We start from the raw sequence: 15,367 nt of genomic DNA, 5'->3' as shown, positions 1-15,367 counted from the left end.
TACATTTATATGAATATACACACAAATACATATGTATATGCACATATACAAATAAATACATATACATATATATATACACACATATACATGTATATACATACATATATACACTGTATATATATATATATATATATGTGTGTGTGTGTATATATATAGAAGGAGACGACCAACAGTTTACCGATAAATGTCTATATTTGTCGAATGTTTGGCACGTGAGCGCCCTCTAGGCAGCCCCTGTCTGTCACATATTGCAGCTTTAATGCAATGATTTAGCTACCTTAAAAACAACAACAAACTAAAAAGAACATCCATAAAGACATCTTGCTAATTGATGGCAACAACAAACAAAAGACTTTGCGGTACTGAGGGGGGAGGGGGGCTGGCAGGTTGCCATGGCGACAGGAGGAGACATCACTCTGATGGATTAATGGACTGCGGAGAGAAGACGAGTACGCACTCGCACACACTCGGAGGAGAAAAACAACGACAAAAGTGTTGATTACGTCACTAACATGAAGAAAAAAAAAGGCGCGGCACAAATTGGAACCAAACTGTCAGAAAGTAAAAACATGTTTTTATATTTATATATTTTTTTGCAGCAGCAGCAGCCAACTTGCATTCAGGACTGATGACGGCCCGCCAGCTCCAGCCCGCCACCCCGTGGCCGCGGACGGCATCGCACGTGTGTTCGGTGTTTCAAATTAAAAGCATGACAAAAACAAAATGTCCCTTGACAAACCTTTATGGTGGATTTCACACAGGAAGTACACCAGCCAAAACAAAGAAGTACAACAGACAGCATGAGGATGGTCACGTGACGCGGGGCCCCCACCGGAAGTGGGCGGGGGGAGAGGCGGGTGAGGATGTCGATGGGCACGCGCACACACGCAAACTTTTTTAAAATCCATCCATCCATCCATTCATTTTCCTACCGCTTGTCCCTTAAGTCATTGGCATTAATTCATTGACATAACATGATAAACAATGATATTTATTTATGTGTTCCTATTTACTGCTTTTAAATAACAGTATGTCTTTACTGCCTTTTTTTAAAAAAAATAAAAAAAATAAAATACAGTGTTTAAATAATTTAAAAAAAAATTACATAAAAAAGAAAAAAATCTACAAATAATATTGTAGTAAAATAACGATTTATAATACTGCTTGGTTAATTAATACTCCTGTAGTATCTTTAATTGCACTTCCCTGTGTATGAAGCACCTCTATGGGAGAGTCAAAACAAGTTAAATAACGTTAAATAATTAGTTAAATAATAGTTAGTTAATAGTTAAATAATAATAATAATAATAAAATAACGTTAGGTTGTCAAACACACACACATGCACGCACATGCGCACACACCAAGTGAATGTCTCCCTGTGGCGTGAGTGGCCCCGCCCCCTGACACAATGACGTCATGGCGTGAAGTGAAGGCGGCCCAGTGCCTTTGCAGGAAATTGTGTGTCGGTAACACTCCCCCCCCCTTTTACCTCACCTGTAAGCACCTTGATACCACTCACCCCCCTCCCCCCCCCTCCCCCGCAACACACACGTCGGCGGCTTCCGCTACATTAGCACGACTTTTGGCGGCACGACTGTACAATAACACCAACATTTTTTTTTTTTTTTCGTTTTGTTTTGGAAAGAGAGAGCCCTTAATGTCTGTGTCTCGCCAGCCGCGCGTGACTCCGCAGCCTGCGCTGAGGGGGTTGGGGGGTCGGGGGGGGGGGGGGGGGCTGTCGTCGGCGTCCCCGCGAGAAAACAGAATGTGGCGTGGAGTGTGTGGGCGGGGTTACAATTCCGGACAACATGGCGGTCAAGCCAGGTCACGTGTTGGGGGGGATGGTGTGAGGTTGGTGAAGGGGAGGGATACGGGGGACGCCCGCTGTAGGACCCCGGACCCGCTTGACGTCTTCGCCGCCGGGCTACCTGACTCTAGAGGGACCTGAGAAGTTAGCCAAGCACGTCTGTAAACCCTCATGACAGCAGCGCCTCCTGCTGGACGAGCTGACTTCAATTTCGCCCCCCCCTTAGGGAGCGTTCCCCCCCCTAACCCCCCCGTCTCAGTGCCGGCGAGGGAGCCGGCGGGACTGGACTTTTAAGGCGTAGAGTTGTCCATCATGACCAATAGAGGAAGGAAAGGAGGGCGGGGGCCAATTTGGCCGGATGACTGATGTGATACAGAAGGCACTGCGGCTCTGTCGAGGGGGTGGAGGGGGGGCCCGGGGTGGGGGGCCGTTCGTGACATTCCAAAACAACGACAAAGCGTTCTCAGTGCCGCGACACTTGTGTGTAACGGGGTTGGGGCGGCGACAACAAATGCAGGGAAAGGGGGAGCCGGGGGAAGCAGGGGGAGCCGGGGGGAGCGGTAGGGGGTCTCGCAGCAGGCGCCATGTGTGCAAAAAGGGGGGGGCCGACCTTCGCCTGTCAGTCATGGGTTTTACAGCATCGCGACGGCGGTGCGGAGGCTCATACGTACGCTCATGAGGTCTGCATAGAGTCAAAAGACTATGGGTGGGCTGGGGGGGGGGGTCTGGGGTAAAACGCAGGCGGGGGTCCGGGAAGAAAATAGTGCAAGTTCCAGAGCGGCACCGAAAGAACTACCGACCAAGAACTACGGCTACGTGATCTATCGTCTACTCAACAAGCTAGCATGGCGAATCGTCAAAAAACGAGGACAAAAACAACAAAGATGTCAAACGAAATACTGACAAGGTTTTTTTGTTTGTTTGTTTTTTTGTTTTTTGTTTTTTGGCAGAGGAGGCGTCGGCTTTGCTACGACCTCACGGGACTCGCTAACCGGGGGCCACACCTGAGAAGAGGGGGGGTCCGGCAGGGTGGGCGGGCGCCAGCTCCTTACCAGGAAGGGGGTGGGGGGTCCACGGCGCTACAAAAAGAGGGGAAGTGCGCTCATCTGAGGGCGTCGGGAACCCGGTAAACGTGGGCGTGGAGAAATGTAAACAAGATGAACGTAACGATTCTACAGTAGATCAATCAATCGATCAACAATCAATCAATGCGTCGTGGACAATATTAAATATCTTCCTTTCCAATCAGCCTGTTAGCCCCGCCCCCCAAAGCACCCACCCTGACCGCTGAGAGAAAGTCCTCTTTTGTAAACCTAAATGTTCCCCCTTGAAGCCCCGTCCCCCTCCAGGTGTGTCGAGTCCGTCATGCAGGTCTTCGCCGAGAACGCGACAGTCCGAAAAGTCGAGTGTGTTCCTTTTACCCCCCGACTTCTCCTCCGCTCCGCCCCCTTCCGGCCTTGTTAGGTCACTTCCCGCCGGGGGGGGGGGCCGCCGTTCGGACGGGCGGGGCTTAACAAGCGTCCCCCCCGCCCCTCACCTGCCGGGGCAGGAAGTGATGTCATAGCAGTCTGAGTAACAGTAAACAAGAGATGATAAAACTCATCAAGTATCAGCCAGCGCTGGGATTGGCCGGTTTTTGCAGAATAGGCGGAGCTTCCTGGTTCTGTCGTTGGGAAAGGAAAAGGTTGAAGATAAAAGTGGTTGTTCTCCCTTTTTTTATTTTTCCTCTGCATTGTTTATAAAGTTTTGTTCTTCGGTGATGAAGTTCTAATGAGGCAAAGCTTGGCTTGTAAGGGTTCAAAGGGCGGGGGGTCATCAGTTGGTCTTTTAAAATTGCTCAAAGTGGAAGCAGCAAGAACTGACTACAGTCGATTTCAGCCAATCAGAGTTCAGGCCTCAAACTGCGACCAGGAATCTTTTTTGAAAATAAATAAATAAACAAATAAAAGTTGACATGCTTTAGACTTTCGCCTGCAGTCTCGTTTGTGGAAAGCAAAGTTTTGTTAGCTGGGCGGCCCCTCGTCTTCTCCTTTAAGAGTTCGAGAAGTTGAAGGCTCAGGGAGGATGTCCGCCCCTCCCCCCTTTTGGCCCCGCCCCCAACGTTTGCTTTGTTCAACTCCGGTGGGTCCGCGGTACTCCTCCTCGCTAGCACCAGTCGTCCTCGTCTGTCTCGCTGTAAGGTTCATGCAGGCCCTTGCGGGGCCCCCGGGCGTGAGGGGGGCGATGGTGCGGGTGGGGGTGAGGCCCCCCGGGAGGCCCTCGTCGATGTGGAGAAGGCGAGGACGAGCGGTAGCCGTTGGGCACCCGGCGGGGGTGCGGGTGTGGAGGCGGAGGGGGCCCGTGGCGGGCAGTCCTGGGTGAGCGAGGGTGCGGGTTGCCCGCATGCGGGTGGGGGTTGCCATGCGAAAGGCTTTGCTCATAGGCAGGCGGCTCGTGGTGCCGCTCGTACTCGTAGTCACGCTCGTAGAAGGGCCCGTCCCCCTCCATACTGTCCCCCAGGGGAGGTCCGCTCCAGCGGCCCCGGTGCGGCGACCTCGGCGAACCGTGGATGGGCGAGCGTGGCGACTGGTGCCTGGAGGAGCGCGGCGATCCGTGCCTGGACGACGAGCCCCCGTGATGGGGAGAGACCTGTCGAGACGGCGGTCTGTGGTGGTAGCCCCTGTCCAGGTCCGGAGGGGAGAAGTGTCGCGGCGAAGGCGAGCGCAAGCGGCCGAGCCCGGGGGGACCGTAGCCGGGCTTGCGGACCGCCGGGGAGTAGGTAACATGCGGACGGGGGACGGCGGGGGTCGGGGGAAGCTGGCGACGACCTCTCCGTGGAGTGCTGGTCCCAGAGGTGGAGGGGACTGGGCTGCCGCTCACCGAACTACTGCCCTACAGCAAAATGTAAACAAGGAAAATCAAAACACGCAACGAGGACAGACCAGAACTAGTAGTGGAAGGGCGACAAATTAGATGAAGACCAAAGGAAAGTCGGTTGATATGTGGGTGGAAGCCATTGATGAGGCAAATAAGTCAAACCCAAGAAAAAGCATAACACAAAAAGTTGAAATGTGCTGTTCTAGATTTGCAATTGACTGACACAACAGGAAAGGTTGAGTGGATCGATGGAAATCCTGTTCTAACTGCGGCCCACCTGTCTGTGCCCCCGTCCTTCCGGACCCTCGCTGGGTGAGCGGGACCAGTGACGGTCCTGGGAGTGTCTGTGGGCGTAGTCGTGGCGCTCATAGCGTTCCTTGTCCATGGAGCCGTGGTGATGGTGATGGTGGTGGTGGTGACGGCGGTCCTTGGTCCTGCCGCGGTCCCGCTCCCGCTCCTTGGGGGGCAAGTCGCCCGATTGTGTGGTGGTGCTGAGGTCTGTGCCTAAGCCTGTTTTTTTTGGTTGTGGAAACACAGCAGTTAGATCCCTGAGGAAAGTCTACATATAGTCCTGTGACGTGTTTCGGAGTCGGTTCCCTTCATACCAATCATCACGACCAATCATGTGCCTCAGGGCTGAATCCTGGGGCCCCTGATTGATTAACACGTCTTGTTCCTTTCTTCTGATACGTAAACTGAGTTCCTGAAGACTTCTCTCAAATATATTATTTGTATCTGTGATTGGTCCAAAGTGCTCCTCAAAACTAAGAAAATCAACTTTGTTGTCTATATATATATGTGATGTGGTGGGCAAGACCTGCCCCTGGGTCCTTCATTTTGACACTTGTGTTCCCAGGGCATTCGATCGATCGCAACTGGACTGTTTGGTTTGTCCTAGAAGACGTTTGGCCTCTCATCTAAGTATGCTGCATCACTTCATGCTCACAACCTAGATGGGTTAGACTAGATCTGACCGATCAACGTCCGAGACTAGATCTGACCAGCAGGCTAACAGTTAGCATGGGTCAACTACCAAATTATACGACTCTGAGGTGTACGGCTGTTAAATTGGCTAAAAAACGTTAGCATGCTAATGTTAGCATGCTAACAGCTAGCATATTTCAAGTACCAAGTTAAATGACTCTGAGGAGTTCGGCTGTGAAATTGGCAAAAAAACCTAAGCATGCTAATGTTAGCATGCTAACAGCTAACATATTTCAAGTACCAAGTTATACGACTGATATGTACAGCTGTTAAATTGACAAAAAACTTTAGCATGCTAATGTTAGAATGCTAACAGCTAGCATATTTCAAGTGCCAAGTTAAATGACTCTGAGGAGTTCAGCTGTGAAATTGGGCAAAAAAAACTAAGCATGCTAATGTTAGCATGCTAACAGCTAACATATTTCAGGTACCAACTTATACGACTCTGAGGTGCACAGCTGTTAGATTGGCTAAAAACGTTAGCATGCTAACAGCTAGCATATTTCCAGTACCAAGTTATATGACTCTGATGTGTACGGCTGTTAAATTGACTAAAAACCTTAACATGCTAATGTTATAATGCTAACAGCTAGCATATTTCAAGTACCAAGTTATACGACTCTGAAGTGTACACCTGTTAGATTGGCTAAAAAAGTAAGCATGCTAATGTTAGCATGCTAACAGTTAGCATATTTCAGGTACCAACTTATACGACTCTGATGTGTACAGCTGTTAGATTGACTAAAAACGTTAGCATGCTAACAGCTAGCATATTTCAAGTGCCAAGTTAAATGACTGAGGAGTTCAGCTGTGAAATTGGCCAAAAAAAACTAAGCATGCTAATGTTAGCATGCTAACAGCTAGCATATTTCAGGTACCAACTTATACGACTCTGATGTGTACAGCTGTTAGATTGACTAAAAACGTTAGCATGCTAACAGCTGGTATAGTTCAAGTGCCAAGTTATACGACTCTGAGGTGCACAGCTGTTAGATTGGCTAAAAACGTTAGCATGCTAACAGCTAGCATATTTCCAGTACCAAGTTATATGACTCTGATGTGTACGGCTGTTAAATTGACTAAAAACCTTAACATGCTAATGTTATAATGCTAACAGCTAGCATATTTCAAGTACCAAGTTATACGACTCTGAAGTGTACACCTGTTAGATTGGCTAAAAAAGTAAGCACGCTAATGTTAGCATGCTAACAGCTAGCATATTTCAGGTACCAACTTATACGACTCTGAGGTGCACAGCTGTTAGATTGGCTAAAAACGTTAGCATGCTAACAACTACCATATTTCCAGTACCAAGTTATATGACTCTGATGTGTACGGCTGTCAAATTGACTAAAAACCTTAGCATGCTAATGTTATAATGCTAACAGCTAGCATATTTCAAGTACCAAGTTATACGACTCTGAAGTGTACACCTGTTAGATTGGCTAAAAAAGTAAGCACGCTAATGTTAGAATGCTAACAGCCGGTATATTTCAAATGCAAAGTTATATGACTGAGGTGTACGACTTCAAAATTGGATAAAATTACAGTATAAAAACTGGCAGCTCATTCATCCATCCGTCCATTTTCTACCGCTTGTCCCTTTTGGGGTCGTGGGGGGTGCTGGAGCCTATCTCAGCAGTCGCCAGAATTTGTTTTTTACAGTACATCACTGTGAGTGGAAAATGGAAAGTGGAAAATCTACAGACCTTGTTTTACAGCTTATTGTTTGTTTAATGTGTGGAACCGGAACCAAAGTGGACCGCAGTAAACTGGACCGCTTGGCGCAAAGGTGGTATTAACGTGTGTCTGGAACTCGATGTCTTTCGAGCGACTCACCCGTGTCGGCGTCGGTGTATCTCGTCAGCGAACGCTGGGACGTCCGGTGACTCCGGTCCCTGTGCCTGCGACCGTGCCGCCCTTCTTCGGGCACCACCCTCTCCAGAGAGTAGTCATCCAGCCTCACGCCCCGGCCCGTGCGCCCGTGGACCAGGCTGGAGGTGGAGCGCCGCATGGGGCTGGTGTCAGTGATGGTCTGGAAGAAAAAACAAAGAATAGAACCCCCCGGGGCAGTTAGCGTGACCCACGGTCTTCTCTGTGAACCAGATGGGCGACCGGCACGTCCTGGCGTTCTACGCTCGCGGCGGACTTGCGCACCCATCCGGCGCGTTCCACACAGTCCAAGTTAGCCGGCAGCAGGACCCGACGGCGGACAGAACCATGCATCTTTGGCAGACACAAGTCGGGATGGGACGAAGGGAGAGGAGACCAGGCGTGAAGGAGACCATGCCTCGACATGCACGGGAGCCAGGGGCACGTGTTTGCAAGGGGTCAGTCTTGGATTCGGGTCCCCATTTTGGTTGTAAAACTCTTCAGACTCCTCCTTCCCGATGATCCGCACCAGCGAGACTTCACCTCCCCATGCGCCGCTCGTGACATGCCGCTTGCGCTAAACCCGGCGTTTGTCCCTCCTGAGCCGCTCCACCATGATGCAACAGGCAACAACGCATTCAGGAGCAACAGCAGTCACCGCACCTCGCGGCAAGCAAACAGACAAAAGGGTACGTCGGTAGGACACGGAAGACCAAGGAGACGGGAGACAGATGACAGAAGGGTGATATAATGCAAGCGGAGGCGCTTGATTTGAAGAGCGCGGCGCAGCAGATGGGTGGGGCTCACTGCAGTAGTGTCACACAGGTGGTCAAATTGAGTTTTGCAAATAGGTATGTCATTTGCTCATCGAATCAGTGTTTCTTCCCATTGTTGGGCTGCGAGAGCCCCCTTAGAGGCCCGCCAAAAAACGATCTATTTCTCAGCTCATCTCAAACAAACAGACCAAGTCCGGAGCTAAAGTCATAGAGAAGTTTCTTAAGCGCAAAAATTATGACTCAAATGAGATTTTCTTATTTAAACGGGGATAGCAGGTCCATTCTGTGTGTCATACTTGATCATTTTGCGATATTGCCATATTTTTGCTGAAAGGATTTAGTAGAGAACATCGACGATAAACTTTGCAACTTTTGGTCGCTGATAAAAAAGCCTCGCCTGTACCGGAAGTAGCGTGACGTCACAGGTTGTGGAGCTCCTCACATCTGCACATTGTTTACAAACATGGCCACCAGCAGCGAGAGCGATTCGGACCGAGAAAGCAGACGATTACACCATTAATTTGAGCGAGGATGAAAGATTTGTGGATGAGGAAAGGGAAAGTGAAGGACTAGAGGGCAGTGGAAGCGATTCAGATAGGGAAGATGCTGTGAGAGGCGGGTGGGACCTGATATTCAGCTGGGAATGACTACAACAGTAAATAAACACAAGACATATATATACTCTATTAGCCACAACACAACCAGGCTTATATTTAATATGCCACAAATTAATCCCGCATAACAAACACCTCCCCCCTCCCGTCCATATAACCCGCCAATACACCCGCACAACACACTCAATCCCACAGCCCAAAGTACCGTTCACCTCCGCAAAGTTCATACAGCACATATATTTCCACAAAGTTACGTACGTGACATGCACATAGCGGCACGCACGTAGGGGCAAGCGATCAAATGTTTGGAAGCCGCAGCTGCGTTCTCACGGTAGCGCGTATCCAACTCAAAGTCCTCCTGGTAAGAGTCTCTGTTGTCCCAGTTCTCCACAAGCATGCGTATCCAACTCAAAGTCCTCCTGGTAAGAGTCTCTGTTGTCCCAGTTCTCCACAAGCATGCGTATCCAACTCAAAGTCCTCCTGGTAAGAGTCTCTGTTGTCCCAGTTCTCCACAGGCCAATGGTAAAGCTTGACTGTCATATTTCGGGAATGTAAACAATGAAACACCGGCTACGTGGTTGTGTTGCTGCAGCCGGCCGCTAATACACCGCTTCCCACCTACAGCTTTCTTCTTTGCTGTCTTCATTAAACAAATTGCAAAAGATTCACCAACACAGATGTCCAGAATACTGTGGAATTTTGCGATGAAAACAGACGACTTAAAAGCCTACTGAAATGAATTTTTTTTATTTAAACGGGGATAGCAGATCTATTCTATGTGTCATACTTGATCATTTCGCGATATTGCCATATTTTTGCTGAAAGGATTTAGTATAGAACAACGACGATAAAGATTGCAACTTTTGGTATCTGATAAAAAAAAAGGCTTGCCCCTACCGGAAGTAGCGTGACGTAGTCAGTTGAACATATACGCAAAGTTCCCTATTGTTTACAATGATGGCCGCATGAAGTGAGAGAGATTCGGACCGAGAAAGCGACAATTTCCCCATTAATTTGAGCGAGGATGAAAGATTTGTGGATGAGTAAAGTGCAAGTGAAGGACTAGTGGGGAGTTGAAGCTATTCAGATAGGGAAGATGCTGTGAGAGCCGGGGGTGACCTGATATTCAGCTGGGAATGACTACAACAGTAAATAAACGCAAGACATATATATACTCTATTAGCCACAACACAACCAGGCTTATATTTAACATGCCACAAATTAATCCTGCATAAAAACACCTGCGTGTTTGTTACGCTAGCTCCTAGCTCCTCTGCTAGCTCCTAGCTCCATAGAACACGCCAATACAATTCAAACACCTGATCAACACACACAATCACTCAGCCCAAAAGACCGTTCACCTAACCCAAGGTTCATAAAGCTTATATATTTTTAAAAAGTTACGTTACGTACATACGCAAAAAAAAGTTGCGCACATACGGTCAAGCGATCAAATGTTTAGAAGCCAAAGCTGCATACTCACAGTAGCACGTCTGCGTCTTTGTCATCCAAATCAAAGTAATCCTGGTAAGAGTCTGTGTTGTCCCAGTTCTCTACAGGCGTCTGTGTATCGAAGTCAAAAGTCCTCCTGGTTAGAGTCTCTGTTATCCGAGTTCTTCCATCTTGACTGCATCTTTCGGGAATGTAAACAAAGAAGCGCCGGCTGTGTACTGTTGTTGCTGACTACGTTCGAAAAATACGTCCATTTCGCACCGACAACTTTCTTCTTTGCTTGCTCAGCTTCCTTCTCCATAATGCAATGAACATGATTGAAACAGATTCACGAACACAGATGTCCAGAATACCGTGGAATTATGAAATGAAAACAGAGCTTTTTCGTATTGGCTTCAATGTGGAAGGCATACCCGTGTTCCCCGGTCTACGTCACGCGCATACGTCATCCTCAGAGGCGTTTCGAACCGGAAGTTTAGCGGCAAATTTAAAATGTCACTTTATAAATTAACCCGGCCGTATTGGCATGTGTTATAATGTTAAGATTTCATCATTGATATATAAACTATCAGACTGCGTGGTCGGTAGTAGTGGCTTTCAGTAGGCCTTTAATAGCTGGCCACAATGGTGTCCCAAAATGTCCGCTACAATCCGTGACGTCACGCGCAAACGTCATCATACCGAGACGTTTTCAGCAGGATATTTTGCGGGAAATTTAAAATTGCACTTTACTAATCTAACCCGGCCGTATTGGCATGTGTTGCAATGTTAAGATTTCATCATTGATATATAAACTATCAGACTGCGTGGTCGGTAGTAGTGGCTTCCAGTAGGCCTTTAATTCTAGCCGGATTTAGCCATTCCTTGACCACTTTTGACGTGTGTTTGGGGTCATTGTCCTGTTGGAACACCCAACTGTGCCCAAGACCCAACCTCCGGGGTGATGATTTTAGGTTGTCCTGAGGAATTTGGAGGTAAAACTCCTTTTGCATTGTCCCATTTACTCTCTGTAAAGCACCAGTTCCATTGGCAGCAAAACAGGCCCAGAGCATAATACTACCACCACCATGCTTGACGGTAGTTATGGTGTCCCTGGAATTAAAGGCCTCACCTTTTCTCCTCCAAACATATTGCTGGGTATTGTGGCCAAATAACTAAATTTTTGTTTCATCTGACCACAGAACTTTCCTCCAGAAGGTCTTATCTTTGTCCATGTGATGTCAGATGAAACAATTGTATTGTATGGCTACAATAGCCAGCAATATGTTTGGAGGAGAAAAGGTGAGGCCTTTAATCCCAGGAACACCATGCCTACCGTCAAGCATGGTGGTGGTAGTACTATGCTCTGGGCCTGTTTCGCTGCCAATGGAACTGGTGCTTTACAGAGAGTAAATGGGACAATGAAAAAGGAGGATTACCTCCAAATTCTTCAGGACAACCTAAAATCATCAGCCCGGAGGTTGGGTCTTGGGCACAGTTGGGTGTTAAGTGGTAAAGGAATGGCTAAATCAGGCTAGAATGAAGGTTTTAGAATGGCCTTACCAAAGTCCTGGGAAATATCTATTTGGAACTGTGGTAACAGGTCAACTGCAGATTGGATCTAGCATTGCTCTGGTCTATGGACAAATTCGGAAGACGATGGCAGCTGTTCAAGGAGCCCGGAGGCCGGGGCAGGCCTGTGGGCACTCAGACTTTGGCGATTTCTGAATTGAATCGCAAATTGGATAACATCTCGGAGAAGACCACCGCTCTGATCAATTTAAGAGCCAGAACGAACAACCACGGCAGATAAACCATTGGAATGTGTTTTCTCACCGTAACCAAAACAATCCTTATCTACAATTCAGCTCCCACTGCATTGAGCGAGGCAAGGTCCCAGTGAAACCATCGCAGCGAAAGATGGGCTAAAATAATCCCTTTCCCCTTCTTCAAAGACACCCGGGATGTTTTTGACTCTGTCCCGTGACGCCGAAGAGAGCGACTTCCAGGCGTATGGACAAAACATGCACCCATGGACGACCACGACACAGATATGCACACATACAAGAGCCAAGGAGTGTCCGGTTTTAGCGTCTTTTTCAATTTTTGAACGATACACAAGCCTCCAGCTAGGTGGCAGCACTGCTCCAATTAAACACCAGGCTCAACCAGGAAATATGAAAGCGTGGAAAAAAGCAAATGAGAAGCACTTGGTTATTGGCTGTTTAACAACCGTGTGTATTACTGCGTAGTAGTGATGGGTAAATGACGCCTCAGTGAGTGTGTGGCACACACACTACCTGTATTGAAACGGCACTGATACTGTATTGGTGTTTAAAAATGTCGCTATCTGCTGGATTAATATTATTACTACATTTGATCTACAAATAAAGTGCTAGACAATTACATTTTAGACAATTCAAAAGGCTTTTAAAAATATACATAAAATAAGGGGAACGCAAATAAAATAATTTAAAATATTTTAATGGGGGTTCATTTAGTTGATTTTACGACACAATTCTTACGCAAGACATTTCAAAATGCTTTTAAAAAATATATAAAATATTGAGAAAGCGAATAAAATTATGAATTTTTTTTTAATGGAGGTTCATTTAATTTATTTTACAGCACAATTGTTGCGCAACAAAATTCAAAAGTCTTTAAAAAAAAAATAAAATAAGGGGAAAGCGAATAAAATCATTTAAAATATTTTAATGGAGGTTAATTTAGTTGATTTTACAGCACAATTCTTACGCAAGACATTTAAAAATGCTTTAAAAAAATACATAAAATATTGAGAAAGCGAATACAATTATTTACATTTTTTTAATGGAGGTTAATTTAATTTATTTTACAGCACAGTTGTTGCGCAACACAATTCAAAAGGTTTTTAAAAAATATATAAAACAAGGGGAAAGAGAATAAAATCATTTAAAATATTTTAATGGGGGTTAATTTAGTTTATTTTACAGCACAATTCTTACACAAGACAATTCAAAATGCTTTTGAAAAATATTGTAAAATAAGGAGAAATCGAATAAAATCATATTTTTTAAAAAAAAATGGGGGTTAATTTAGTTTATTTTACAGCACAATTCTTACGCAACACAATTATAAATACTTTTAAAACTATTTAAAATAAGGGGAAAGTGAATAAAATCATTTAAAATATTTTAATGGGGGTTAATTTAGTTGATTTTACAGCACAATTCTTACGCAAGATATTTCAAAATGCGTTAAAAAAATATATAAAATATTGAGAGAGCGAATAAAATTATAAAACATTTTTTAATGGAGGCTCATTTAATTTATTTTACAGCACAATTGCTGCGCAACACATTTCAAAAGGCTTTTTAAAAATATATAAAATAAGGGGAAAGCGAATAAAATCATTTAAAATATTTTAATGGGGGTTAATTTAGTTGATTTTACAGCACAATTTTTACGCAAGACATTTCAAAATGCTTTTAAAAAATATATAAAATATTGAGAAAGTGAATAAAATTATTGAATTTCTTTTAATGGAGGTTAATTTAATTTATTTTACAGCGCAAATGTTGCGCAACACAATTCAAAAGGCTTTTAAGAAATATATAAAATAAGGGGAAAGCGAATAAAATCATTTCAAATATTTTAATGGGGGTTAATTTAGTTGATTTTACAGCACAATTCTTACGCAAGACAATTCAAAATGCTTTTAGAAAATATATAAAATAAGGAGAAAGCGATTAAAATCATAGCGAATAAAATCATGCATTTTTTTTTAATGGGGGTTAATTTAGTTTATTTTACAGCACAATTCTTACGCAACTCAATTATAAATACTTTAAAAAGTATACGAAATAACGAAAAAGTGAATAAAATCATACATTTTTTTTACGATACTATAAAGTAAAAAAACAGTACCACTGTTATTTTCACGCAAAATTCTGAAGACTTAGCCGTTTTTGTTTTTTTTAACCGTTAAATCTGCATTCCCTGTTTTACTGTAAATGGAAAACTGGTAGCGCTGATGATTTTACGGTACATTTCTGGCTTTTCTGTTTTTTTACAGTAAATATTAAGTACACTTGTTAAATAAAACCTCTGCACTGTTTTTAACTAATTTGTAGGACTACTATGCTACTGTATTTTACCGTTGGCCACTTGGAGTGTTTTTTGGGGTGGTACTTGGTGGAAAAAAGTTCGAGAACCACTGGTCTAGGGGGTTAAAATAATGGGACAAAACGTATTTTATTCATTTATTTGTACTTCCATCCATCCATTTTCTACCGCTTTTCCCTCTCGGGGTTGCTGGAGCCTATCCCAGCTGCATTGGGGCGGTACACTCTGGACAAGTCGCCAGGTCAGCGCAGGGCCAACACAGATAGACAGAAAATAATGGATTTTGTTTCTTGTATCGTCAATATGAAGACTGCTATGGAACATTTGAAGTAAAATGATCTGGAGTAGGAAATATAAATAAACAACACACATCTGAGGTGACCTAGGACGACACTTGGCAGCGTATAAACCAGGGCTGCTCCAACTTTTTGCCTCAAAATGAAAATGTGTCAATGGACTACAGCCCAACAAGGAATTTTAGGCATACAGTACATGCAGTACTGTCATATATATAATTTATTAGGTTATATTTTAAAATATTTTATTAAATGTACTTTTCATTGCATTTCTAATAATTTTAGATTGATAAATTTTTTTTTAAAATATATATTTTATTTTATTTATCATTTATTACATATATACTACTTAAAATATTAATTTGTGTAATATTTTGTGATTTTTAAAAAAAATATTGTTTTATTTTGTATTATTTTGCAATAATTACCTTTAAAAAAAAAAAAAATTTAATATTTTATTTTACATTTTAAATTAGAAATAAATATATGTATACAAAAAAAAATTAAATTCCTATTTATTAACTTTTTTTATGTAAATTGTTTTACTGCTTACTGAACCGATTTTTTAAATACAAGTTTCAATTTCTAAAAAGGAATTCCCTCGCTTTGCAGCAAAAACAATTAAC

General features: G+C 44.4%; 1 protein-coding gene across 6 annotated transcripts in view; it reads right to left on the bottom strand.

Annotated features, from left to right (window-relative positions):
* Positions 1-1,535: 1,535 nt before the first annotated feature.
* Positions 1,536-15,367, bottom strand: part of cacna1ab (calcium channel, voltage-dependent, P/Q type, alpha 1A subunit, b) — a 302,834-nt gene continuing 289,002 nt past the window's right edge. For all 6 annotated transcript variants that reach the window (XM_062026422.1, XM_062026423.1, XM_062026425.1 and 3 more), the window contains 3 exons: positions 7,488-7,683; positions 4,942-5,174; positions 1,536-4,679 (listed from right to left, as the gene is read on the bottom strand). In XM_062026422.1, the coding sequence (XP_061882406.1) occupies positions 3,954-4,679; positions 4,942-5,174; positions 7,488-7,683 (1,155 nt within the window). In that variant the 3' untranslated portion in view covers positions 1,536-3,953. The remainder of the gene's footprint in view (positions 4,680-4,941; positions 5,175-7,487; positions 7,684-15,367) is intronic.

The sequence above is a fragment of the Entelurus aequoreus genome, linkage group LG18, assembly GCF_033978785.1.
Source record: "Entelurus aequoreus isolate RoL-2023_Sb linkage group LG18, RoL_Eaeq_v1.1, whole genome shotgun sequence".
Taxonomy (NCBI): Eukaryota; Metazoa; Chordata; class Actinopteri; order Syngnathiformes; family Syngnathidae; genus Entelurus; species Entelurus aequoreus.
This window is presented reverse-complemented; position numbering and strand designations above follow the sequence as displayed.